Source organism: Loxodonta africana, chromosome Y, assembly GCF_030014295.1.
Source record: "Loxodonta africana isolate mLoxAfr1 chromosome Y, mLoxAfr1.hap2, whole genome shotgun sequence".
Taxonomy (NCBI): Eukaryota; Metazoa; Chordata; class Mammalia; order Proboscidea; family Elephantidae; genus Loxodonta; species Loxodonta africana.
In genome coordinates this window covers 20,120,756-20,147,503 of record NC_087370.1, presented here as the reverse complement: position 1 = coordinate 20,147,503, position 26,748 = coordinate 20,120,756, and the positions used below count along the sequence as shown (strand labels likewise).

At 41.1% G+C, this 26,748-nt stretch overlaps 1 protein-coding gene across 2 annotated transcripts in view; it reads right to left on the bottom strand.

Annotated features, from left to right (window-relative positions):
• The window catches only part of LOC100658716 (neuroligin 4 X-linked), a 267,648-nt gene extending 242,659 nt beyond the window's left edge, over window positions 1-24,989 (bottom strand). For both annotated transcript variants that reach the window (XM_064278733.1, XM_023539675.2), the window contains exon 1: window positions 23,961-24,989. In XM_064278733.1, the coding sequence (XP_064134803.1) occupies window positions 23,961-24,432 (472 nt within the window). In that variant the 5' untranslated portion in view covers window positions 24,433-24,989. The remainder of the gene's footprint in view (window positions 1-23,960) is intronic.
• Window positions 24,990-26,748: the final 1,759 nt, after the last annotated feature.

Sequence of the window (26,748 nt, the reverse complement as noted above, 5' to 3'; positions counted from 1 at the left end):
TTGTTAGAGAGTAGCAAGGTCAATGCTCTAGACTATTAAGCTAAGGCTGGAGGTTCAAATCCACCCAGAGGCACCTCGGAAGAAAGACCTGGTGATACGCTTCTGGAAGATCACCCGTTGAAACCCTGTGGAGCGCAGTTCTGCTCTGACACACAAAGGGTCACCAGGTGTCAGAGCTGACTTGACAGCAAATGGTTTTAAAGATATTTTCAGGCACGAAGATTCTCAGAACAGCTACCATATAAAATCCTCTTTGAAAAAACTCTTAAAACAATGTATTTCCACAAGGAGAGACATGAACCCAGAACGAAGCAATACAGCGAAGAAAGAAAAGCACAAAAAATTAGTAGTCTGAAAAAAACAAAAACTTGCCATGTAATTAAAAAATAATCTATAGCCAAAATTCCCTAATATTCAAACAAAACAGATGGTGGGGTGAGACACCAAAAAAAAAAAAAAGAATAAACCAGTTGCCGTCGAGTCGATTCCAACTCGTAGCAACCCTATGGGACAGAGTAGAACTGTCCCACAGAGTGTTCAAGGAGTGTCTGGTGGATTTGAACTGCTCACCTTCCGTTTAGCAACATTAGCACTTAATCACTACCCCACCAGGGTTTCCAGGGTGATGAGAGACAGATGCAAAAGAAGAAAGAGCTAAACACATGTCTTGTCCTGGAGAAACACACAGATATTAAGAAGTTTGCTAGGTAATAATAAGGATAGATAAAGGTCTGAAATAAAAACCTATTTGCAAAATATTGCTTTCAAACAAGCAGAGGAAAATCTGATGAATCCAATCCATAAGAAAAAATAGTACAATGTTGGAGTTAGCAGATGCTATTTAAAGCTACGAGACGGAAGTTAGGGAAAACAAATAAAATAAATAACAAGAGTGCAAGCATGGTAAACAGAAAACACAAAATAAAATACCTAAGTGATTTCTTTAATAATGGGAACTGCACAGGTTTAAGAAGGATAAAAAACCAAACCCAAACCCACTGCTGTCGAGTCGATTCCAACTCATAGCGACCCTACAGGACACAGTAGAACTGCCCCCTAGAGTTTCCAAGGAGCGCCTGGCAGATTTGAACTGCCGACTTCTCGTTGCAGCATTTAACCACTACGGCACCAGGGTTTCCTTAAGAAGGATAGACTGTTCAAACGGGATTAAGAAAGCAGGCTCAGCAACATTTTGTTGACAAGTGATATATTTAAAACAACAGGAGACGTGAGCTTGAAAACAGATAAGGGAAAGAGAAATAGGAAATAAATATGAATGAAAAACATCTTGAGAAGCAAATTGACCATCTTCCCAAAAATTGTAAATGTCAAAATTGGACGTCAAATACTGGGAAAGGGGCAGAAGATTATAAAGATATAATTGACATGTTTATGTAGCCACCTAATAATATAAACTCAAAATAGATGATACCTAATAGAAGAAGTAGAAAAATAAGCAATATTAAAGGAAATTAAAACACAATCTAGTTGTAACTGATAGAACAAGGAAACAAGAGACAAAAAGTAGTTAAAGATATAGGAGATCTGAGTAAAAAAAAAAATATATATATATATATATCCATCAGCCGTCTGTCAGTTTGCCATGCTGTGACGGCTTGCGTGTTGCTGGGATGCTGGAAGCTAGGCCACCAGTATTTCAAATACCAGCAGGGTCACCCAAGGTGGACAGGTTTCAGCAGACCTTTCAGACTCAGACGAACTAGGAAGAAAAGCCTGGGTCTACTTACGAAAATAACCCAATGAAAACCCTATGGATGACAACAGGCCATTGTCTGATATAGTGCTAGAGTGTGTCCCCCAGGTTGGAAAGCACTCAAAGTACTCAGTGGGTGGAACAATGGACTCAAACGTGTCAGTGATCCTGGGGATGGTGCAGCACCAGGCAACTTTTTGTTCTCTTGAACCTGGGGTTACCATGAGTCAGACCCGTCAGACCCAACTCAGCGGCAACTTGAAACAAACAAATATATATATAAATACACACACATATATGTATTTTTTAAGCACACATACAATGTTTACAAAAATGTGCCATCCATAGAGAGTACTTCAAAGAATCAGCATGATACAGTTGCATATTCTAATTCAATAGAACTGGAAATTAACAGCTAAAAATATCCCATATGATGCATTAAAATGCTACAAAAATACACACAAAACTACCTAACCTTAAAACTAAAGGAAAAACACAAAATATACTTGGAGAGGAAAAATACTTTAGATATCTCATAGAAAATGTTGTCTTGCACATTTAAAGAAATGCTTACAGGGATAATTAAGACTTCAAATACATTAGGAAGATAACGAGAAAGGTTGGAAATAAATGAGCCATGTGGCAAAGCAAGAAGCTAGAAGAACAGAAACAGAGCAAATTCAAGGCAATCAGAAAAATAGGCTATACTAAAGATAAGGGTAGAGATCGGTGGAATAAAGAGGGAAAAACAATAAATTGCCAAAATGAAATCTAATGTATGGAAAAGCTTAATATAAGCAAAATTCTGGAAAGCCTGATCAGGCAAAAGAGAGAAATAACGAAAATTAAAAAAAAAAAAAAAATGAAAAGGAGAGAGTTAAAGAATCTCAGATATGACAGAAATATACAAATATTTAAAATATTTTCATAAGCACTGAGGTTAAAAAAACTAAAATAGAAATAGATAAATAATTGAGAGTAGAATAAAGAAACTTGGTCGCAGATAAACAGATAACAAATAAACTGAAAGCTACTAATGATAATGAAATTGTCATCAAAAATCCCCCACATAAGAATTTGCCAGCCCAGACATTTTTAGGTCATTTTAAGTAGTACTTCTAATTGCAGTTTTCTCCAAAAAAAAAAAAACCAAACCCACTGCCGTCGGGTCGATTCCGACTCATTGTGACCCTATAGGACAGTGTAGAACTGCCCCATACAGTTTCCAGGGGATGACTGGTGGATTCAAACTGCCGACCTTTTGGTTAGCAGCCACCAGGGTTTCCACAGTTTTCTCCAGTGAGTACAAAATGCAAGCAAGCTGTCAAAGTCAGTTTTGTAAGGACAGTACAAGACGGGAAAACTATAAAATCAAATTCACTTAAGAACACATCCTACGTGAGATATTAACAAACCGAAATATAATACAGTATCAGGGTTTTTGAAAAATTCCACAAAACGATCAAAAAGGGGTTGTCTCTAAAATGTCATAACACAAAAGTGAAAAATCAATTTTGTTATTTTACCATGAAAAAAAAAAGTGACCAGCTGTAAAGAAATTCCAAAATGATTTTGAAAATATCCAATGCCTACTGATGATTAAAACAAAATAAAACATTAATAAACACGTTAGAAAACTGGAAATTGAGGGTAATTTTTTAAATCTGATAATGGCTGCCTTCCAGAAATCTTTAGCAACATCACCTTTAATTAGAGAAATACTAGATTCATTTCCTGTTAAATCCATAAGGGGGAGGTCAGTTTGCATCGCTTCAGTGTAGCACTGGGTGTTCTGATTATTTTGTACTCATTTTTATTGAACACCATGTGATTCAACAGATAACATAATAGAAAATCCAAAAACAGATTGCCGACTATATAATGAATTTCCCAAAATTGAGACATTCCTTTCTGCCAGGAATATAGAAAATACGGTACAAAAGAAGGTATCATTTATAAAAGAAAGAAAACAGAAATTAATTTCATAAAGAATGATTGAGGCAATATAAAAAAACTAAGGGGAGATACAACGAAGTGATGAACTAGCCCGGTTTATATGGTGTGATGGCATGAACTTGGAAAGATACCTGTTCTTCAAAGATGGCAGAATTTTAGAGAATTTGCAATGTTGTCCCAAATAATTAAACATGAAATAATAATAACAATACCTACAAAGAGCAAAGAGAATCCTGGAGAATAAGAACAAAGGGTCACCTGCCGTACTTGATTCATATTTTGCCTATTGCAGGATGAGGCCATAGTAAATGAATCAGAATGATAGAAAACCCAGAAACGAGCCTACGTAAATCTTGCAGGTATTAGAAGCTTCCACTGGACTTTTTTGACAAGGCCCTCAAGATACAGTTTCTCTTGGTTCCAGTCTTCTCAGCATCTCGGGAAGCGAACCCATAGGGACTCACCCTTGCGCTCTGGCTTCCCCTGAGTTTCCGCCAGGAAAGATGTTGCTAGGTGCAGTCGAGTTGGTTGCAACTCCTAGTGACCCTATGTATGTACCGCAGAAGGAAACACTGCCAGGTCGTGCACCATCCTCACAACTGTCGCTATGCTTGAGCCCATTGTTGCAACCATGGTGTCAATCCATTTCGTTAAGGTTCTTCCTCTTTTTCACTGATCCTCTGCTTTACCAGGCATGATGTCCTGCTCCAGGGATTGGTTCCACCTGATATCATGACCCAAGTAAGCAAGAAAAAGTCTAATAGGCACAGGTGATTATAGAATTTCCCCACAACACTCGATTGCTTTTTAGTAAGGTCCTTAGATTGTCTTTATTTTTTGAAACGTTTCTCTCTTTCCAATAAACAGTAACTGGTAGCATGTATAGAAGTTCACCTATGCATGCTGAGTAACCTCCACGTCCTTTCTAAGTCTCCAACAAGGACAGGGGGCAAGGGAGAAATCCAAGTTTATCATAGGACACCTTGGCAAAAACAATATGTCAATGTTCCAAGATCCAACTCAAGGGTCTTTCCAAAACGGTGAAATAAAAGGATAGTGGTGATGGCTGGACAACAGGATTAACATAATTAATGTCACTGAAGTGTACATGCAAACATTGTTCAAATGGCCAATGTTTTGTTTCATGTATAGGTGTATTTATGTGTGTGTGTCTGTGTCTGTGTGTGTGTGCACGCACATGCATATGGTGTCTGGTTACCGTTACTCAACATTTTAATCAAAGAAGCTATAGAAAAATCTTGATCAAAAGGGGAAAAAATGTGGAACAGAATTTCCAATTCTCATGGACTCTAGACTTTCTGGAGCCACAGAGGCTTAACGAACCCCCAAAGCTATTGCCCTGATAAAACCTTTAAAACTTAAACCAACACTATCCCCTAGAGTCTTCTTTAAACCAAAAGATTAGCTTAATTAGTAAAGAATGTCTGCCTTGAGCATTATGCTCTTTTAAAGAACTATCTATAAGGGACCAAACTGACAACAGCAACTCAAAAGGTTAGATAGGAAGCTTACGGAGCAGTGAGTTTATGTCAATGTGGGAGGAATAACTCAGAAAAGAAGGGCGAGAATGGTTGTACGCCTTGAAGAATGTAATCAGTGCCACAGAACTGTACATGTAGAAATTGTTAAATTGGTGTATGTTTTGCTCTGTATATTTTCAACAACAATAGATTTAAAAAAAAAAAAAAGCGTGCACAAAATAGAAACCTGACAAATATTGCTTTTGGTACTAAAATGTTAAAATGCATTTTTGCTATTGAATGCCAGGCTTTCAATGTCGAGACCGTTCCAGAAAATGATACCTAATCTTTAAAATATTCCTTACCCCCATTTCTTTCTAAAAACACCAAACCTAATTTCCTTCACTCCCTCATATAAAAAAAAGTTTTGTATTTTGCCGTATTGGAAGTCCAAAAGAAACCTCCTGAAACAGTCCCCAAATGGGAATGTAAGTATATTTTTATTTTAAAAAATAACGATGATCTACTAAAGTCCAAAGCTTGCCTAAGGCAAACACATTTTGACACCAGCCATCCTCTTTGTTTTTAAGCCTTCCTGCTTCCACATTTCCCCACGAGAGCTCCGTGGCTGGTAGCATTAATTCAGTCTCATGCTCTCAGCATAAATCATAACTGCCCTGTACTCCTGATCCTCTGCAAAGCCAGCAGCCGTGATGTTAATTGTGCATGAAAAATATATTAAAACTGTAAATCATCTCTGTTTTTGAGCAGGATATGAGACACCAATCCAAAATAACAAATAAAAGGCTCTTTCTCTGGCCCGCTTTTGGCCAGAAGCTATTGCACTAAAAGCACAAAATCACAGCCCCTTTTCACCAATTAGACAAGATTCTTCAGTGCCCGAATCATAACCAGAACGTGTGAAATGTATCACAAATTCCATGCTAAAGACCACTGATGGATTTTTTTTAACAGTTGTGGCAAGTTTTCTTTTTACCAGGTTTTCTTTATAGTTTTCCTGTAACATGGACATTTTTGTGCAAACTGTATTTTTGGAAAATCTCTCTTCCTGATGTTTTCTTCCATCCATAATCATACCGCAGAGAAGGAAGCTGGGCAGGAATACTTCCTAATGAAGCCAAAACCTATTCCATTGCCTTCTAGTCACCCCAACATATGAACACCCCATGTGACAGACAGGAACTGTCCCATAGGGTTTTCTAGGCTGTAACGTTTATGGAAGCAGATTGCCAGGTCTGTCTTTCATGGCACCGCCACTGGGTGGGTTCCAACCACCAACCTTTACTTAGTAGTCGAGCATAAACCATTCGCACCACCTAACCCAAAAAAAACAAACCCAGTGCCGTCGGGTCAATTCCGACTCATAGCGACCCTATAGGACAGAGTAGAACTGCCCCATAGAGTTTCCAAGGAGAGCCTGGCGGATTCGAACTGCCGACCCTTTGGTTAGCAGCTGTAGCACTTAGACACTACGCCACCAGAGTTTCCTTGCACCACCTAACTAGCTACAGCTAAATTCTGCTCTATATTCCATGCAATAATTCTTGATTATTTTGTCTTCAAAGGATAAAAGACTGATTTCTTATTTTTAAAACGCTACCTAAAGGCCCTGCCTTTAAAATCTTGACACACCGCTCACCCTCAGAGGACAGCTATCAGATATTTGTTGCAAAGTAACATAAGAAACAAAACCAGCCACTCACTATGTCTACGTTTAAGTCTTACTGTGCCAATAAATAAATTCATTAATAAATAAATGTAGCTGAGACGAAAGTCTCCTATCTTCTGTGTGTTCTTCTCTTCTTTAAAATACATATATGTATTTTTTTTTTCTCTTAGGGTTAAGGAGGGAACTAAGTAAGAAATAAATAAAAATAATAACCTTCTTCAGAAAATTATAAATAAATAAATACAACAAGATAAATAAACTCAAATAAATATACCCATTCCTCATTTATCAACATAGTTAGGCTCCAAAGACCAGATTGTTATGCAAAAATCAGTGTTACGCAAAAATAGAGGATGACATTAGGTCAAAAAATGGCGGATGACTACATCATTACACAATTGCCAAATTACATCATTACATTACTGCCAAGCCACTGAGAATCATGGCCCAGCCAAGGTGACACACAACCATAACCATCACTGCCAGCGTTACTCTTGCCTCCCACTTTGGCATTCGTTACTGCCAGACATACGTAGATTTTTTACTATTGCCGTAAATGGAAAATGTTGGATAACAAGATAGCTGATAAGTGAGGAGTAGGTATACATATGATAAACACAACAACAGAAATTATAACTCTTCTTATCCTACCTCTGCAGAGCTGCATGTCTCCTAACTCAGCTCAGGCTGTGATTATAATCAGCACACACTACAAACAATAAACAGTCATCTGCAAAATGTAGGCTTTCTAACTTGTCATCTTTAACCTATAATGAAATAATACAAAAATCGCAAATTATATTTCTTGCTTTGCTAAGTGGCTTATATTTTCTCATATCCAATTGCTGTATGAACAACAACAAAAAAAATTCCAAACTCATTGTCATCAAGTCGACTCCAACTCATTGTGACCCTATAGGACATAGTAGAACTGTCCCAAAGGGTTTCCAAGGCTAAAATCTTTACAGAAGCAGGTTGACAGGTTTTTCTCTTGAGGAGCAGCTGGTGGGTTCAAATCATGGACCTTTCTATTTCTGTATAAAAAATCCTGTCACCGTCGAGGCGATTCTGGCTCTTGGCAACCCTATAGGACAGAGTAAAACTACCCCATAGGGTTTCCAAAGAATAGTTGGTGGATTTGAAGCACCAGCCTTTTGGTTAGCAGCCAAGCTCTAACCACTGCACCACTTGCGCTCCTTATTTCTCTACAGGAACTTGGTTACATATTTAATAAAGTTTATTTTTGTCCTAAAGAAGGAACTCTCTTTTTGATAAGTTTGCATGGCATACCAGTCCTGGGATGAACCGCACCACTGGTCTTCATTGAGTTCCATAATCGAATCCATCTTTACTTCTTTGAAGTTTTAAAAAACTGAAAGCATTCTCTTGGGAATGCAATGCCATAACCTCACACAAATAAGCCCCCCAAGGTCTGAAATTCCAGCAGTGGGCCATGCCAACGGAGAGGCTTAGCACCGCCCTGCAGAATCAATCAAATTACACCACGGCCATGTCTGCTTAGGCCAACCTGAGCAAGCTAACAGATAACCAGCAGTCCGAGTGTTGTGGATTGAATAGTGCCCCCAGAAAATGTGTGCCACAACTTGTTCAAGGCAAGGTCATAGAAGCTCCACAGAGACACATCCAAACTCCCTGAGGGGCCAAATTGCTGGGCTGAGGGCTGTGGGGACCGTGGTCTCGGGGAACATCCAGCTCAACTGGCATAACATAACTTATAAAGAAAATGTTCTACATTCTACTTTGGTGAGTAGCGTTTGGGGTCTTAAAAGCCTATGAGTGCCATCAAGGATACTCCACTGGTCTCACCCCTTCGGGAGCAAGGAAGAATGAAGAAAACCAAACACACAAGGGAAAGATCACTCCAAAGGACGAACAGACCATAGCTACCACAGCCTCCACAAGACTTAGTCCAGCACAACTAAATGGTGCCCGGCTACCACCACCGACTGCTCTGACAGGGGTCACAATAGAGGGTCCTGGGCAGAGCTGGAGAAAAATGTAGGACAAAATTTTAACTCACAAAGAGAAGACCAGACTTACTGGCATTGTGATGAATGGTCAACAATTACTCTAAAGCAGAGATGAAAAGTTGGGGGGGCAGGGAGACTAGGATAATGGGAATGGAAGAAGCAGAATGGAAACAATGAGAATGTTGATGGAATGTGAAGCATGTAACCAAGCCACTGAACACTATGGGCAGAAAACTGTTGAACGGGAACCTGCTTTGCTATGTACACTTTCACCAAAAACACAATAAAATATTATTTTAAAATACAGGCCAGGATGCAGTTAGCCCACCGTGCTTCACACCTCTAAAAGTAGTCGAAGCTGTCTTTTAGCAAATGATTTGTCCTGCTTGGGCTTCTCAGCGTTTATCAGATCACACTTGTCAATACTGCGTGTAACTCAGCGAGCACAAGCATGTTGCTCTGTAATTAAGTGACCACAAACAAGGACTGCGCTCCAGCTGCTTATTTGAGAGCAAGACATCCACTGTCATTCAGACTCTTAAGGGCGGCTAGGTGGAGCAAATGGTTAAGTGCTTGACTACTAGCCAAGAAGTTGACAGTTCGAACCCACCCCGAGGCGTCTAGAAAGAAAAGCCTGGAGATCTGCTTCCAAAAGGCCACAGCCATTGGAAACCCTATAGAGCCGTTGTGTACTCTGCAGCTCCTGAGGTTGTCACGAGTTGGAATCGACTCAACGAACTCAAAAATGATGCTCAGCTAGCAGAATTGGTACTGCCATCAGGTTCTAGGAGTTTGACTTGCACACACTGTTTCCTCCACTTGAAATACTCCTGCCTTCCAGCAACTGGACAAGTTACTCATCCTTCAAAGTTCAGGTCAGCATATTCTGACCCTGTGAGTCTGAGATGGAGCCCTAGTGTCATAGTAGTTAAGAGCCTGGCTGCTAACCAACAGGTCAGTAGTTCGAATCCCCCAGGCACTCCCTGGAAACCTTATGGGGGCAGTTCTACTTTGCCCTCTAAGGTCCCTGTGAGTTGGAATCGACTCAATGGCAACTGGAGTCTGAAACACCTGTTCCTCCCAGAGATTTACATATCTCCCCAGCCGGCAACATTGTTGCATTGACTCTATTGAATGCCGATGCCACTTAATTGCTTGACTTCCCCACTAAAACGTAAGGATGGAAGGGAAGGGATGGGACCACACTTAGCAAAATTGCCTGGCAATTAGAGAATGCTTAGTGAAGTCACCAAACGATGAATGAATAAAGGCGTCAGCTGTGATTTTGCTCCTGTCAAAGGCAAGAACGAAATTGCTGTCAAGTTGACTCTGACTCATGGCGACCCCATGTGTGTCAGAGTAAAACTGCTCTCCATAGCGTTTTCGGTGCCTGATTTTTTGGAAACAGATGGCTAGATCTTTCTTCAAAGAGGTCTCTGGTTGGACTTCCACCTCCGACCTTTCTCCTTCAGCAGCCAATGTAGGCATTAACCATTTGCATCAACCAGGGACCTCAATAGTAACACTAATAATAATAACGAGCGCCTGCAAATCCTTAAATTTAACAAAATCTCGGAGGAAGCCCGATTTCTCCTAAATCTAGAAAAAGCCTTCTCTGGCAGTGAGCTCAGCTCTCTCCAAACCTGTGAACTTTAATTAATTTCTTGGAAATGATTCCATCTCCGTTAAATCGAGTTATACCTGACTGCATTTCCAAACAGGAAACCCACTGCTTTCTCAAAACGACAAACCAATTAGCTTGCTGGCCGTTGGATCACAATTGCACGCTGGCTTCCCTGGTAACACCTCAGGGGCTTGGTATTTCAGGGAACCAGGCCACAAACCAACTCCTGGCCAGGCTGCTACTCATATGTGTTGCGCGTTCAAGGTCCTGTGGGGGAAACCAAGCCACAGCAGGAAATGGTTTTGTCCTGCAGGCTGATGGTTTGTCATGGGAAGCAGAGGTATCATATTTTCTCTGACTTCCTAAATCATATTATAAAATACGACACCAATTTTTTAAAAAATGAAAGGATGTGGTCGTAGGCTTTGTACGTATGAGCCAAGATTTGAATGCATTTGCCAAAAAAAAAAAAGAATGCAAACCCTTGTGTATATTCACAGCATTTAATGTGCTGAAAGCAAATAGATGCTTATCTGTTCCTATCAGGAGCAGGCGAGCAGTTCCAAGACCTCGATGTCAATATAAAATAGTTAATTCGTAGGCTGTCCAAAAGAAGCCCTGGTGGTATAATGGTTAAAGCACTCAGCGGTTAACCAAAGGGTCAGTGGTTCGAACCCACCAGCCGCTCGATGACAGAAAGATATGGCAGTCTGCTCCTATAAAGATCGCAGCCTTGGAAGCCCTATGGGGGAGCTCTACTCTGTTCTATAGGGTCACTATGAGTTGGAATCAACTTGGCGGCAATGGGTTTGGGTTTGGTAGCCTGGCCACAAGAGATTAGCGAGGAAGAAGAGAGAATCTAGAAGCCACTGGCAGGAGAAGAGTCCGACTATTGGATGCTTGGAAAAGACCACCTGGAAGGAATAGAATATTCTGTCTTCAAAGATTTCTAAAGAAATACAGTGTGGGGGAGGGGGGAAGGAAACATTCAAAATGGATTCAGCTCTGTGGGAGGAGATTTCACAGGTATACACACCAACCCTTTTCTAAGAATGACATGAACTCCCTGGCAAAGCTGAAGACACCTACGTTAGCCAGATTCAAGCTCAAGCTGCTTGACCAGTTAGCATCCACTCATCCAATAGTTCAATGCTTTCAAGGAGGTGGTTCATTCGTGGATGCCCCAAATGGCCCCATCTTCAAAAAATTCAGTCTACTGGGCAGGGGGGCTGCTGTTGTTAGCTGTCATCAAGTCAGCCCCCAACTCATGGCCATCCCAGGTACAATGGAACGAAATGGTGCCCGGTCCTATGCCATCCCCATGATCAGTTATGGATCAGACCGTTGTGATCCATGGGGTTTTCAGTGGTTGATTTTTGGAAGTAGATTGCCAGGCCTTTCTTTCTACTCTGTTTTTGTCTTGAAGCTCCTATGAAACCTATACACTATGGGTAACCCTACTGGTATTTGAAACACCGGTGGCATGGCTTCCAGCATCATAGCAACATGCAAGCCACAACAGTACAACAAATTGACAGAGGGTGGTGAAACAGATGAAAAGCCAACGTCAGTTGACTGTAGCAACACAAAACCTCCACTGACAGACAGACGGTGACCGCGCATGAGTCGCACTGGCTGGGAATCGGAACCAGGTTTTCCACATGGAGGGCAAGAATTCTACCACTGAACCACACACTGAGGGCTGTAAAAAATAATAATAATAACAAAATAATAATTAAACTCAGCTCTGGGGACTCAACAAGGATGTTCCATCCCTGTTTACGGGTGTCAGAGGGTTAATGAATACGAAAACATTGCTTTGAATTGCATGAATACGAAAACACTGCATTGCTAAAGAGTTTGCCTTAAATTGCTCCTAAAGCCTCCTCAAAGTCAAAGATTTTGTAATTCTGTGATTCAAGCCCAAGCTATTTCCATCACTTACTCCTAGGTAAATTTCAAAATGTGATATTCAATATACCCACATCCCCTTACATAAAAAAGACTGAAATGCAAATATCCTTGTCGAATGAGCTTTGGTGGAATTCAATCTCATCGTTATATGACTTTAGCTTAAAATGAAGCTATGAATCAAAGTTTACATATTTTTAACGTTTTAATTTTCTTAGGAAAAACGCAGTTTTCTCTCTCAGGTTTACTACTCTATTTTTGGATTGAAACTAATTTTTTTTACACATGAAACATTAATATTATAACTTGATTTCATATTACTGTATTTTACCCAAATAACGCACACCTTCTGTGTTTGTTTGCCAACCATGTCCTTCCCCAACACAATGTATTTTCATAAGCACTGCTATGTCAATTTTTTTTTTTTTACATGTTGCTGTATTATGCCCTATTTGCAGAAAAATACAGTCATTCTCTGGATGAATATATTAAAAAATACAGGTCTATGGAAGTATTTTTCTAGATCAAAAAAAACCTCCTGAAAGATTTTAGATTAATGATTTAAATTATAGCCGATAAAAAGTACTCTTGAATTTGGGAAGACTGGAACCTCATGTTCTTTGATTTCACCTTATTGCACACTCTGCTGAGAAGATAAATATGTATCAGGGGGGTTTGGATGGAATTCCATTTATGCATCGTCCGATGTCAAAAAGGAACAATGTAAAAAATACCCTAGTGAGTCCTTTGCATGTTAAGTTATATTATCAATACAGCTTGCTTTAGTTTTGTCATGGTTTTATCCCTCTCCCTTCCGCCATTTTGTACTTTCTATGTCTTGGTACTTCTAAAAAAACAATAAACAAGGAGCTTAGTTTTAGGGGGCTTGGGAAGCTTTTCTGGAGTCCCTGGGCGGTACAAACAATTAACACTCAGGTAGTAACAGATCCGCCAGCCACTCCTTGGAAACTCTATGGGGCAGTTCTACTCTGTCCTATAGGGTCGCTATGAGTCGGAATCGACTCGACAGCTCTGGGTTTGGTTTTTGGTTTTTTTAGTAACAGAAAAGTTGGTAGGTAGTTGGAATACACCAAGAGGAGCCTTGAAGGAAAGCCCTGATGATCTACTTCGGAAAAATCAGCCACTGAAAACCCTATGGAGCACAGTTCTACTCTGACATACATGAGTCTGAGTCAACTGGATGTAACTGGCTTGTTTCTTGGTATATACATCTATGCATACTTTGTGTATTAATCTCAGAGTTAGCTGAAAACCTTTTCATCATAGGTCCTCTGTAGAAAAACGTCTACTTTCAGATTCTCCTCCTTCTCTCTGAAATCCTGAAGCATCCCCTGAATCTTTGTGCCCACTGAGCTGTTTCTGAAGCCTCGGGTCAATGGGCTTACTCACACCCCCAAGAAAGAGCTAGCATTTCTTTTTATTCCCACTTGAACTCAACCAATGCCTTGCGTACGGCAAGTGCAAATACTGATTTCTGTAGGAGTCTCTGAGTGGTGCAAATGACTAAGGCGCTTGGCTGCTAACTGGCAGGTGGAAGGTCTGAGTCCACCCAGAGGCATGTTAGAGGAAAGGCCTGGCAACCTGATTCTGAAAAATCAGCCATTGAAAACCCTATGGAGCACAGCTCTTCTCTGACACCTGTGGGGTCGCCGTGAGCAGGAGTCGACTGGATGGCAACTAGTGGTGGCGATAGTGGAGGTTATTAATGATCATTTTTAAACAAATCATCAAAAATGGCTTTAAAGAGATTAATTGATGGAAGAGAAAATAAAATGCACGAGGATAACTCTGGACACAAGAGGCAGGAGTGACGTTAGGTGAGTATTGGATGCTTATTCGTTGATGGAGTGATGATGTCATCAAAGAGAGACGGAACAGAATGTAGCTAAAGGCATCCATTTCCCAGAAGAAGGAAATGAGTGTATATGAGCACACGGTTTTTATCTCTCTTTAGAGGCCACCAGGAAAGCTCATTTGCTTGAGCGAAGTCAATACCTCCAGTGTTCCCTCCTTTCTTGGGGAGTGGAGGGGGGGGACTCTGTCCAGAGCAAATTTAAGAAGTGTTCAGTCAACCAAGCTCAAGAGTAGACAAAAAGGAGGGTGAGGGTGCCCTGATTAATGAGTGCTTCAAGATACCTGAGTACAAGGAGAAGAAGGCACTGTATAGTATTGTACATATTTGGTATGATTTTTCCTAGAAAATTATCATGCATTTGATCTTCACTGAATCTTCGATATTTCTCACTTGGTCTTTCCTCCAAGTATCTCCTCTCTCTATCTCTGTGTGTGGGTGTGCGTATCCGTCTGTCTGTCTCCCTCTGTCTCTGTTTCTGTCTGTCTTTCCCTTTCTCTGTCTCTCACACTAACACACACACACAACCATATACCAACACCCATCCCAAAACCAACAATAATCAGATATTTCAAAGCTAACAGGGGATTTTTTTTTCCTCCCTTTTTCATCTGCCTTCACTTTCAAACTTTTGAAAACCTAGGCATGCTTCTAAATACAGACGTGTCTATATTTTACCAAATACAAAATATTAGATTGAGATGATAATACAGAGGCCACATTGCCTCATCCTGATGGTATTTCAACAAGTCGTTAGCTCCTGACTAAGCCACTCTTTCTTAGACTTCCTCCCTGCTTCCTCTGCCTTTTAGTTCCGGGGCGATTTGGAGGTCTGCTTTACTTATGCATAGCTGTTGTTTTGCATCTCACAACTCCCTCCCTTAGTCCCTAAATCTGGAGGTCTCAAATTATTCATTTCCATTTGCTTTAACTGCAGTTTGGTTGTTAGCTCTCCAAGGAAGGCATTCTTTCACATAAAGAAGAATGTGTTGTGATTGCGAAGCATGGAGATTCCAGAGTTAGAGCTGACTCAGAGGCACCACACACACACACACACACACACACACACACACACACACAGAGAGAGAGAGGAAAAGAGCCTGGTTTGAGAGAACCAAAAAGCAGAGTAGAAAAAGAGGGATCTACCTGTACGGTCGCTATGAATCGGAATCGACTCGACGGCACTGGGTTTTGTTCTTTTTGTTGTTGTTGTTACTTTCAACCCCAGGATCCTGTCCATCACTGATTCAGGCGGACAAAAGAAATCAATCTTCCCACAAAAGATGGTATAAGGAAATCAACATTAAATTCACATAAAATTAATGGTATAAGAAAGCACCGATCTTTTCCATTTTATAATTACTTCTTATGTGATATTTGGTACACACACACACACAATGCTAATCCTAGGGTATAATAACACTACCCTTTATGTTTAAATAGCTGAGTATTAAACAGTAATCATTATTAAAGCGGTCCAGTGGTTTAGCCAAGACAGTATGGAAAATAAAGGACAGTTTCCAAACTGGCAATGCTGTTTGGCAACAAATAAAACTAACCTGGTCTAGGATCAAGACTCTGGGAAAGTAAATTAGTAAATCATTAGAAATGGCCAAAGATGCCAGCAGACTAGTTACACCTGAAGTTTCTATCTTTGACTGTTTTTGTAATACTTCTTGTGCTATCCATGCATAGTGCCAAAGAGAAAAATTAGTAATAGACATCTTACTTCGATTTGAAGGTTTCACTTACCCACGAAACCAAATATTGACCATAAAAAAAATTCCTGACCCAGAATTAATCCTGCCATGGCCTTTTTTTTCACCCAGAATTGCTAATCTTTTCTTTCCTGTTCAAAACCAAGAAAAGGAAAAGAAGCCAAACCAAACCTGTTGATGTCAAGTCCATTGCAACTCATAGTGACGCTATAGGATGGAGTAGAACTGTCCCGTAGGGTTTCCAAGGAATGGCTGTTGAATTCAAACTCTCAGCCTTTTGCTTAGCTGCCCAGCTCTTAACTACTGTGCCACCAGGGCAAGCCAGGCTTAATTTAAATCTCAAAAGGTATCCTGGCTGCAGGTAGGGGGAGGGCCAGAGGCTACCTTGGGATCAGATTGCAGTTGATCTCAGTAAAAGGGGACAGGGGCAGCTTCCAATCAATCCCGTTAGTACCAGCCAATCATTGATCTTCTATTCTTCTCCCTCCTCTTCTCTTTATAAGCCTCATTGTAACCAGCCAACTTCCAGCCCTTTGCTTTGTTCTTGGAATCAGAATGGTTACCTAGATGCATACAGAATGACTGCTCAGAATAGACCCACGTGTCAATTTCCTTGAGTTTTGATTATTTTTAACAGTAACAAAATTCGTTTTTAATATATTCTAGATAATTCGGACTTGTTCTCCTTCTACCCTAACCAAAAAAAAAAAAAAAATTTAAATTGCAAATAGCACTGAATTAAAATTGATTTAACAGAAAATTACAAATACCGGGGGAACTCTCTTCTTTAGGGCACCTGTTTCTGCCAATCACTCAGACAACCGTGTTTTCTACTAACGAAATGGGATTATTCTACATTTTCAGGGTTATTATTCTACGCTCAAATTGCTGAAACCTGTTAAGCTGGGAGAGCAAAACATGCTACTGGAAATACACACCAGTTAATTGTGTTCACAAAACACTAAATACCTTTCAACTAATCTGTGTTGGAGGAAAGTCAGTTTCATGATATTTCATAATTACCTTCCCGTACAAGCTGTGTCTACACAAGTCAGACATCCCACTAACAGATGAACACCGGAATTATTTAAATATTTTTGCATTGTTGAATGTTGGCGTTGATTGGTTAAAATGTATCTCACTGTCTTAACTTAGTCGAAACCAAAAACCGAAACCCATTGCCATCAAGTTCATTCCAATTCATAGCGACCCTACAGGACAGAGTAGAACTGCCCCATATGGTTTCCAAGGAGCGCCTGGTGGATTCTGACTGCCGACCTTTTGGTGAGCAGCCGTAGATCTTACACCCTACACTAAGTCTAGTTTCAGTGAAATTGAGAACCCACAAGAGAAAAACCTGGAGATTTACAGCAGCACCTGGGTCACTGCTTCTCCAGTAGGTTCTAAAGCCCAGCAACATCCCTACTCTTCCTCCAAGTAGGTTTCTCAACCTTTACAAAAACTTTGGGGGTAACAGTATCTTTCTAATAAATTTCAATTTTCCGCCACAGCCAGATTGAGGCTAGTTTTAGATTTCTATCACGTGGAAGCAATCAAATCCTGGCTAATATAGAAGGCAGGTAATGTTTATCAGGATTTCAGAGAGGATAAGAGAGCAGATCCCCAGGTCTTTCTCCCAAGGAGTCCCTGGGTGGGTTTGAACCTCCAACCTTTTGGTTAACACCTGAGTGCTTAGCCACTGCGGCACTAGGGCTCCAATAGGTTCTAAAGCCCAGCAACAGCCCTATTGGGCAGTTCTACTCTGACAAATGAAGTCACTATGAGTGGAAAATCGACTCGACGGCACCTAACAACAACCAGACATTTAAGCTATAAATTGTCAGTACCTTTAATTAGTGCTTAGACTTGTCCATAAATGAACTCATTTTATTTGAAAATAGTGATGGGAAGAAAGACCATTTGTCTTTTCTACAACTCTCCCTGAAGCTTGCCTACAGTAAAACCCTGGGTGTCAGCAGGGTCCGGTGATTTAAGAAATTTCCTAACATGATACTGCCAATAACAGACCGGTACTAATTTTTTACTAATAGCCTCTTCCCCATTTCGCCTTAAAAGTCATTTAAAACAGGACTAACGTGCACCAAGTGGGTTAATGCCCACAGATTTCTACACTCACATTTGGTATTTATCACAGTACCACTTGATGAATCCATTCCATGTCTCACACAACACTCAGGGCACAGCTCAACTATTGAGAGTTTCCATCGAGTTCCCCTGAAAAAGATCCATCTCTGAAGTGTCATGGGGCTTTCTTTGTTCCCTGACGGAGACACCTGCAGTTCCAGACTTCTAAGCTTATTAACTGTTGTTCCACACATGTGCACTTTCCTGGAGGTCAGCGCGTCTGTGTCTGCTCCATCTTGGTTCCACCACAAAGCACAAAGTCTTGGATCTAATAGGTTCTCCATCAATAATCACTCGATGTTTACTCAGGTCACATATTAAAAAAGTCAGGTGCCACATTGGGAGAAAAAGATGGGAAAGATGATTTGTGCTCAGTAATTTCTTCTTCAAGGAGCGGTTGGCAGTTTGAACCCACTCAGTGGCTCCATGGGAGATAAAACCTGGCAATCGGCTCCCAGAAAGATTGCAGCCTAGGAAACCCTATAGAACAGTTCTCCTTTGTCACATGGGGTTGCTCTAAGTTAGAATTGACTCAAAGGCATCCAACAACAACAACATATACATGTATATACAGATAGATAAATGGATGGGTGGGTGGGTGGGCGGATGGATGCACAGACAGATACATACATACAAACATATGTATATAGAGATAATGGGTGGATGGATAAAGATAGATAGATGGTAGATACATACATACATAGATACCTAGATAATAGATTAGTAGATGAATGGATGTTTAGAGACAGAGAGATAGATATAGAGTTAGATAGATAGATAGACAGACAGATAGACAGATACATAGATAGGCAGGTAGATGGATAGGAGCCCTGGTGGTACAAACGGTTAAACTATTGGCTGCTAACAGAAAGTTTGGTAGTTAAACCCACCCAGTGGCTTCTTGGGAGAAAAGACCTGGTGATCTGCTTCCATAAAGATTACAGCCCCTATGGGGCAGTTCTACTCTGTCACATGGTGTCTCTATGGGTCAGAATTGACTCAATGGCAACCAACGACGACTGCTTTAACACTGCCATAACAAAGTGCCACACACTGGGTGGCTAAAAACAACTGACATTTATTCTCTCACAGCTCTGGAAGCTAGAAGTTCAAAATCAAGGTGTCAGCAGGACTATGCTCTCTCGGAAGGCTCTAGCGAAGCATCTTTCCCATGCTGCTCTCCTAGATTTTAGCGTTTGCTGGCAATCCTTGGCGTTCCTTGGCATTCCTTGGCTTGTAGATATGTCAGTCCAATCTCTGCCTTTGACTTCGCTTGGTGGCCATCTCCCTGTGTGTGTCTGTGTCTCTGTATCCAAACCTCCCTCTCTCTCCCCTTACGGAGATGCAAGTCATTCAATTCAAGGCCACTCTATACCATTATGACCTCATCTTATGACATCTGCAGAGACCTTCTTTCCAAATAAGGTCACATGCACAGGTACCAGAGGTTGGGACATGGACATGTCATTTGGGGGTATACCATTCAACCCCTACGCACATCTTCCCTTTCATTTTATTCCTGAGAAAAGTAGAATTTCATTCTTACAGGAATGTGAGTGGCATTTGTTACCATCATACTATGAAAGGGTGATGGCAATGACTCCGCTTCGTGTGTGTCCACTTCTTCCCCAATGTCTTCAGCCATGGGAGGCAGAAAGGAAGGATGACTGCCACCTAGAAATCTTTCATGGACAAGTCTTCGCATGCTTGTTTGAGGACACAGAGAGGAAGTAGGTCTTCAGGTCAGCTGTACCATGGTTCTTCCCGGTGAAAGTTACTTCCCGATCCTCACAGCACCCCTAACGCACCCGTAGCTTTTCATCCTCACCCTTTGGGTTTAATATGACGTCATGTCTGGGCATTTCATTCCAAATGTGCCTTATATTTTTTCCCTTACTTTTTTTTTAATTATCATTCTAACCACATGGTTTTCAATGGCCGATTTTTTGTTTTTAGATCACCAGGCCTTTCTTCTGAGGTACCTCTGGGTGGACTTCAACTGCCAACCTTTAGGTGAACAGCTGAGCCTGTTAAGTGTTTGCCCCACCCAAGTACCCCTCATCTAACTTTGTAGCCCTCTGACTTTTACACAATAGTGTAGGCCTTTATTAGAAAGCTGGAATGTCCCAATAGACTTTTTGCTTTCAGTCCACCCTTTGAGCGGGATGGAATTCCGAATTCCAGTGCCGACACTGCCATTCCTTCACTTATGAATCAGCGTGGGCTTGCTATTACTTCCATGTCAGATTCAGACTTGCCAGCTTGACTTGCACAATCTGTCTCTAATCCAGCTGGTAAACCAGAGTCTGCACTACGCACCAAAGGCAACTTCTGTCTCCCCCTCTCTGCCTCTGCCTTTCCCTTCTCTCTCTCTCTCTGTCTCTCTCTCTCACACACACTCACCCACACCTCTCTTCGTTTCTCCATCCCCCTACTCTCTCTCCCCATGTTCTCTCTCTCCCTCTCTCTCCTTCTCCCTCACCCCTTCTCTCTCTCTCTCTTTCACACACACGCACAAAGAACACAAATAATGCTTGTTCAGGCTCTGCCCTTTCCTCACTAACAACAATGATCCCTGGGATACTTCCATTTGGGTTGACTGGTTCTGACCTTACTTGAGCATCTTACAAAAGGTTACATATGCGATCCAAGTTAATTGATTAGTCTGCCACCTTAACAACAACTAGAAAATAATAAAAGTATCAAGTGCACATAATCAATGAAAATTCAAATGATTCACTGACATGTACTAAGTAGGAATAGTTTCAGAAAAGATGCCTAAGTTTCTTAGCTCATAGTAACCATTTACATTACCAGAATCACTATCAGCAAGAACTGAGGTATTTCAAAGGGTCTTGCAAACTTATTCTCTTTGCAGTAGAAAAACGTATATTTTACAAAACCCTTATGCTACGGAGGCATCTGTAATGACTTGCCTCATGCAACTGAATTTTAAATTCGAGGATAAGTAACTGTAAGTAGAAGGAGCCCTGCTGGTACAATGGTTAAAGTGCTCAGTTGCTAATTGAAAGATCAGTGGTTGGAACCACCGGCTGCTCTGCGGGAGGGAGATATGTTTCCATGAAGATTACAGCCTTGGAAACCCTGCGGGGCACTTGTACTCTGTCTTACAGGTTGCTATGAGTTGGAAATTACTTGATGGCAATGGGATTGGTTTTCGGTTAAGTGTGAGTATCTGGAATAAAGGCTACATTTGTCCATTCTGTGAATACATTGCCACGTTACATGGAAGTAATAACTTTGAATTCAAGCCAGTCTGATCATTGAAGGAAGACAAATAAGAACTGGAGTATCCAGGTGGGATTTGGAATTCCAAATATCCAGTGTTGCTGGCTGTCTACACGGTAAAATAGATGTATCCTGTGAAATAAAACATGCCCGGAAGGAAGATCTTTGGAAGAATCAACATGACTCTGTAATTTCAACGTATAGATATGGAAGTGGTGTTAATTCGTTTAGCAAATAATCAAAGATTAAACATCCGATCCGCCATATTGATTCTCAAGTTTATATATGTATTGAAACACACACACGTGCACACACACACAACTCCTGACCTACTAGGTGTGATCTGTTATTTTTGCAAATATGCAACTCTCACCAGCAAGAATCCAGTATTCACATTCCATGAGGTGATCTAGTCTACCTTCTCAGGCTCCCATTATGTTTCTCACCATCTTGTCAAGAGCAAGTATGCAGAATCCATTGCCGCTGAGTCCATTCTGACTCATAGTGACCCTATAGGACACAGTAGAACTGCCCCATAGGGTTTCCAAGGTTGTACTCTTTACGGAAGCAAACTGCCACATCTTTCTCACACTGAGTGGCTGGTGGATTTCTAATCGCCGACCTTTCAGCACTTAACCTGTATGCAGAATTTCTCTCAAAAACCGAAAGAACTAGTGGAATTGGGTTTATTATCAGGTTGAGATTGCTTTTTCATAAGGTAATATTTTTCAGGGTTTTTTATACTCCTAATATCTTATTCCATACTGAACCACAATGAAATGGTCGAATTGATTATGGGTCCCATCCACGAAATTGCACATATATGGGTCTATAGTCAGGGAGGCTATTGATTGTTCTTCACGTGTGGTCTGATCCTCACCTTTCCTACAAGCAGGCTTTGTATGTGATGTGCACTGGTTATCCCTACGGTCACCTCCATAAAGTCACCGGCTCATGGCACTATCACGTCAGATGTATTATGAAAGCAATTATAATTCTTTATCTTTTTTTTTTTTTTCCTTCCTTTTCTGCCTTTCCCTCTTTTCATTTTGTATTTGAATAGTTCCTTGCAGGACAGACTGCACCCCAGGTGGCTGCTTCAATGAAAACTCTAATTGGTTTTGGGTGCCCTTATCCACCTTGGCCTAGGAGCACAAAGCAGACACTTGGGGGCTGTTGTACACCCAGGCGGTTAGGCGCACCCCTCATAAGCACCGCATCCAAATGTCAGTCTAACTGCTCAAGTCACATTCAGACCTCAGCTTTACAAGGTAATTGTGTGTTCTGTCTCCATAACAACGCAGACAGCATGCCAGAAAGGACTGATACAATGAAGCACAGTCCTTTCATTCCTTTCTCTGGGCCTCTCTTTGTGGTCTGTGCTGCTCACTGCCCTCTTTGTTCTTGGGGGCACTCTATGTAGACTACCTAACGGCGTTCGCAAGGGGGACAACCCAAGTGGCAGGTGCAATGAAAACGCTGGAGATCCTTGAATTAACACAGTGGCTCATTTCAGACATTAAGCCAAACCTTAGTGGGAAATATTTTCCAAGACTTGGCACACACACAAAAAAGAAAATTCCCCATAATATAAAAAAACACACAGTAGTTTCTGTAGGAGATAATGTCTAAAATTCCAGTTGAATATATATGGTTTTTACTGGAATATGTATGGCTTTTATAGATATGTGTGTGAGTATACATATATATATTTATATATACATATTTCATCATAAGCTTTTCCTTCTTCCCTAAAAAATGACATACGCAAATGGTAACTGAGAAATGTGATATCATCGTGGCACCCCTATGTTCTGGTTTAGTCTTTATAGAGAAATGTAATTTGAAATCTTCACGGGCATGGACATGTCTGAATTTTAATAATATTGACTTAAATCAATATACCGAATGCTATCGTTCTTAGAGATTTTTCACTGTTATTTTACAGAAAACGGCCCTTTCTTAAGGCAGGCATGTGAGTTTCTAACGAAGCTGAAATTATCTGACTATGCACGTGCATATTTGATTGCGGTGAATATTGGAAGTAAACAAGGTCCACATTTACGTGAACAAAATGGTTTCTAAACGGGAGACTCCGGCCATTTTGTGAAATATACTTTGCTTAGGTATGAAAAAGAATTCATGTTCTTCCTTTCAAGACTCCACAAAGAAAGCGCTAAACTCAGAGCATTAAGGCAAAAAGAATCATCCCCTAACGTTTCTTCAGCTTGCAGATTCAACTGTGGCAATTCTGTGCACGCTACTATTTTCCTTCGATTCCTTCCTTTACAGGTATGACATATTAATATAGAACGCTGTCTGCTCCTACTGGTTATCATCTAAAAATAAACACGGTGGCAACGTTAAGAAGACCATATTTGAAGATAATTAAATGCATTAATTATAGCTTTCTTCATCCACTAGACCTTTAGTAAATATAAGCACAACGCATGGTAAGTGACTGCAATAATTGCATAAAGAATATGAAAAAAATAAGTGAGTTCCACAAAATAACATGCACAGGATGTTAGAAAAAAGAAAAACTTCAGGGCGAGTCTCCCCAGACTGAGTAAACGGGTATTGTTTTCCGTTTCAACAAAGGACTTACCGTCCTCTGTGGGCACATAGATGTTCAAGTAAAGGCAGTCTTCATTCTGATCTTGGACATAAGTCATCAAGGTATCCAAGTTGGCGGTAAACCAGATGGGCAACATGTCATGAAGCAAGGACCGCTCATCCAGGTGCTGGGGACACACAGCAGCAAACTGAGTGGCGTTCCGAACACCAGTCCATGAGGAAGGGGGCTCTGGAGGCTGAAATCGCCTCTCCCCGGTGGGAGGTGAGGCATAGGGAACCCCCAAGTATTGCTCCACTGGACCCAAAATCTCATTGGGCAATGGTGTTCTTAGGCCGCGGATTTTGCCGTAATTTGTGTTTACCACCGGGTACTGGGCTTGGCTGTCAATGAGGGTGAACTTGATGGCCAGAGCGGTGATCCACAAGAGGACGTTGGAGTTCAACATGACACAGGCTGGGGTGAAGAACAATGGAAGCCATAGCAGTCCCTTGGGCCTCGACATCTTTCACACACACATTCGCAGGCGTCTCTGTGACACAGCCCCAGGAAGACCCACCACTGTGAAGTAAACCCTCCAAGAGAAAGGGTTAATCTGGGAGCAACAAGCCCAGGGAAGGTGATGAGCTAGGAAGCGTCACACCCTCAGCAGATGGGGCCCAAGGTCAAGAGCAGACACAGATGTGTTCTTGGCAGCCCATGGCGAGAAAGCAATCCCCCCTTTATCTCGGAGCCGGATTCCAGCAAGTACAAAGTTCCAAGGAAGAGGTGACCATCAAACCATTCCCAAGGGCAGCAACTCCTTTTGGAAACTCCCAGGCAGAGCCATCAGCCTACAGGGAAGAACAAGCAGAGAATAACAATAAGGCAAAAGCAACCACCACTAAAAACACTGTCTTCTTCATAACAAGCCTCACCATCACTCTGTCCTCCTTGTAAGGCGCTGTGGAGTTGATTAGGACTCATGGTGATCCCATGTGACAGAGTAGAACTGCCTCATAGGGTTTCCTAGGCTGTAAACTTCACTGGTCGCTATGAGTCAGAATTAACTCGTAGGCAACAGGTTTGATTTTTTTTTTTTTTTTTTAATCTTTACAAGAGCAGATTGCCAGGTCTTTCTCCTGCAGAGCTACTAGGTGAGTTCGAACCACTTGCCTTTCGGTTAGCAGCTGAGGCTTTTGCCACTAAAGCCTCCTTACCATATAAGTCCTGTTTGTTGGTTGATTTGTATATTAGCATCACCATGTGATAGAAGTTGGCAAGAACACTGGTGGTCTTAATTCTTGTCATATTGCTATATATCCAACCACCTAGAACAGTGCCGGACATTTAGACAACACTCAACAGGTACTTATTGAATGACTGGAACAAATCTCGAAAAGGTATACAGGTTATATAGCTGACTACCACATCTCCTGATTCCACTGTTATTTACAAGACTGGTCAACCAATGGATAAAAAACTAGTTGCCATCAAATGGATTTGTTATGCTCGAGCTCACTGTTGCAGCCACTGTGTCAATCCATTGCATTGAGGGTCTTCCTCTTTTTCACTGACCCTCTAGTTTACCAAGCATGATGCTCTTCTCCAGCGACTGATCTCTCCTGATAACATATAAACAAACCCATTGCTGTCGAGTCACTTCTGACTCATAGTGACCCTATAGGACAGAATAGAACTGCCCCATGGGGTTTCCAAGAAGCACCTGGTGGATTTGAACGGCCAACCTTTTGGTTAGCAGCCGTAGCTCTTAATCACTATGTCCCTAGGGTTTCCAACCAACATATAGGTACCCCCAAAACTCTGTTTACAAAATTTAAAGAAAATTATCACTTTTCCCTAAGAAGAGATGCATAGAGCTCCAAAAGTTCACTAGTACAGGGAAAATGGGAGTGTGAATTCGAACGACTTAATGAAATGTGGGTATTTACTACATACCACAGAGGCAGCACCAGCTAATGGGAAGAATGTAGGCTTTGGATAAGACTCAGAACCCTGTCACTCCATTGCACAAATCTATGGTCTGGATAATTCATTGTCCTGAACCTCAGACCCCAGTTATAAAAACTAAACAAGATGTGGCATCTCAAGTCTATGCTTCAGTTGCACACGCAACATCAAAAGTCCTCCTGACTAGAAGCATTGTACGCTTATCCTCACCTTCTTGAAAGCCACAGTGTTCCTTGGAGAGTGTACTTTTCACCCTGCAGTCTATTTAGAAAGCTGAGAGTGCATTTCTGTTACCTTCCTGCTGAACGTAGGAGGGGTTAACGGTTCCTTTCCAGAATTTCCTCCTCCGTTGAGTATGTGCTTATGTGGATGGAAAACCTGGCAATGGATACTGGTGATGGGGGGACAACATGATTACTGTAATTGGTGTGACCAAATGGTACATGTAAAAAGTGTTGAATTGGTAAATATTGTGTTAAATATATATATATATATAAATATATATATATAACCACAAAAAAAGATTAATAAAGAAAAGATTTGCCTACTCAATTTATCTTGGGAACGGATGCTAGGACTAATACTGGTAGATAAACCACTGTTCACCTGACGTGAAGTAACACTGTCCACCTGTGGGTATTATTACTTATGATCTCTTAGGGATGGAAAACATTTCTTTAGATGTTGCGAGGGGTACATCTTTAAATACAGTGTTCTTCAACTGGATGGTGCTACTATTATTGAACATTTTAAGCAAAGATTCTATAGAAGAATCCTGGATTGAAAGGGAGAAAACACAGAAGTTCAAATTCTCATGGAATCCAGACTTTCTGAAGCCATGGAGGCTGGATGAACCCCCAAGACTATTGTC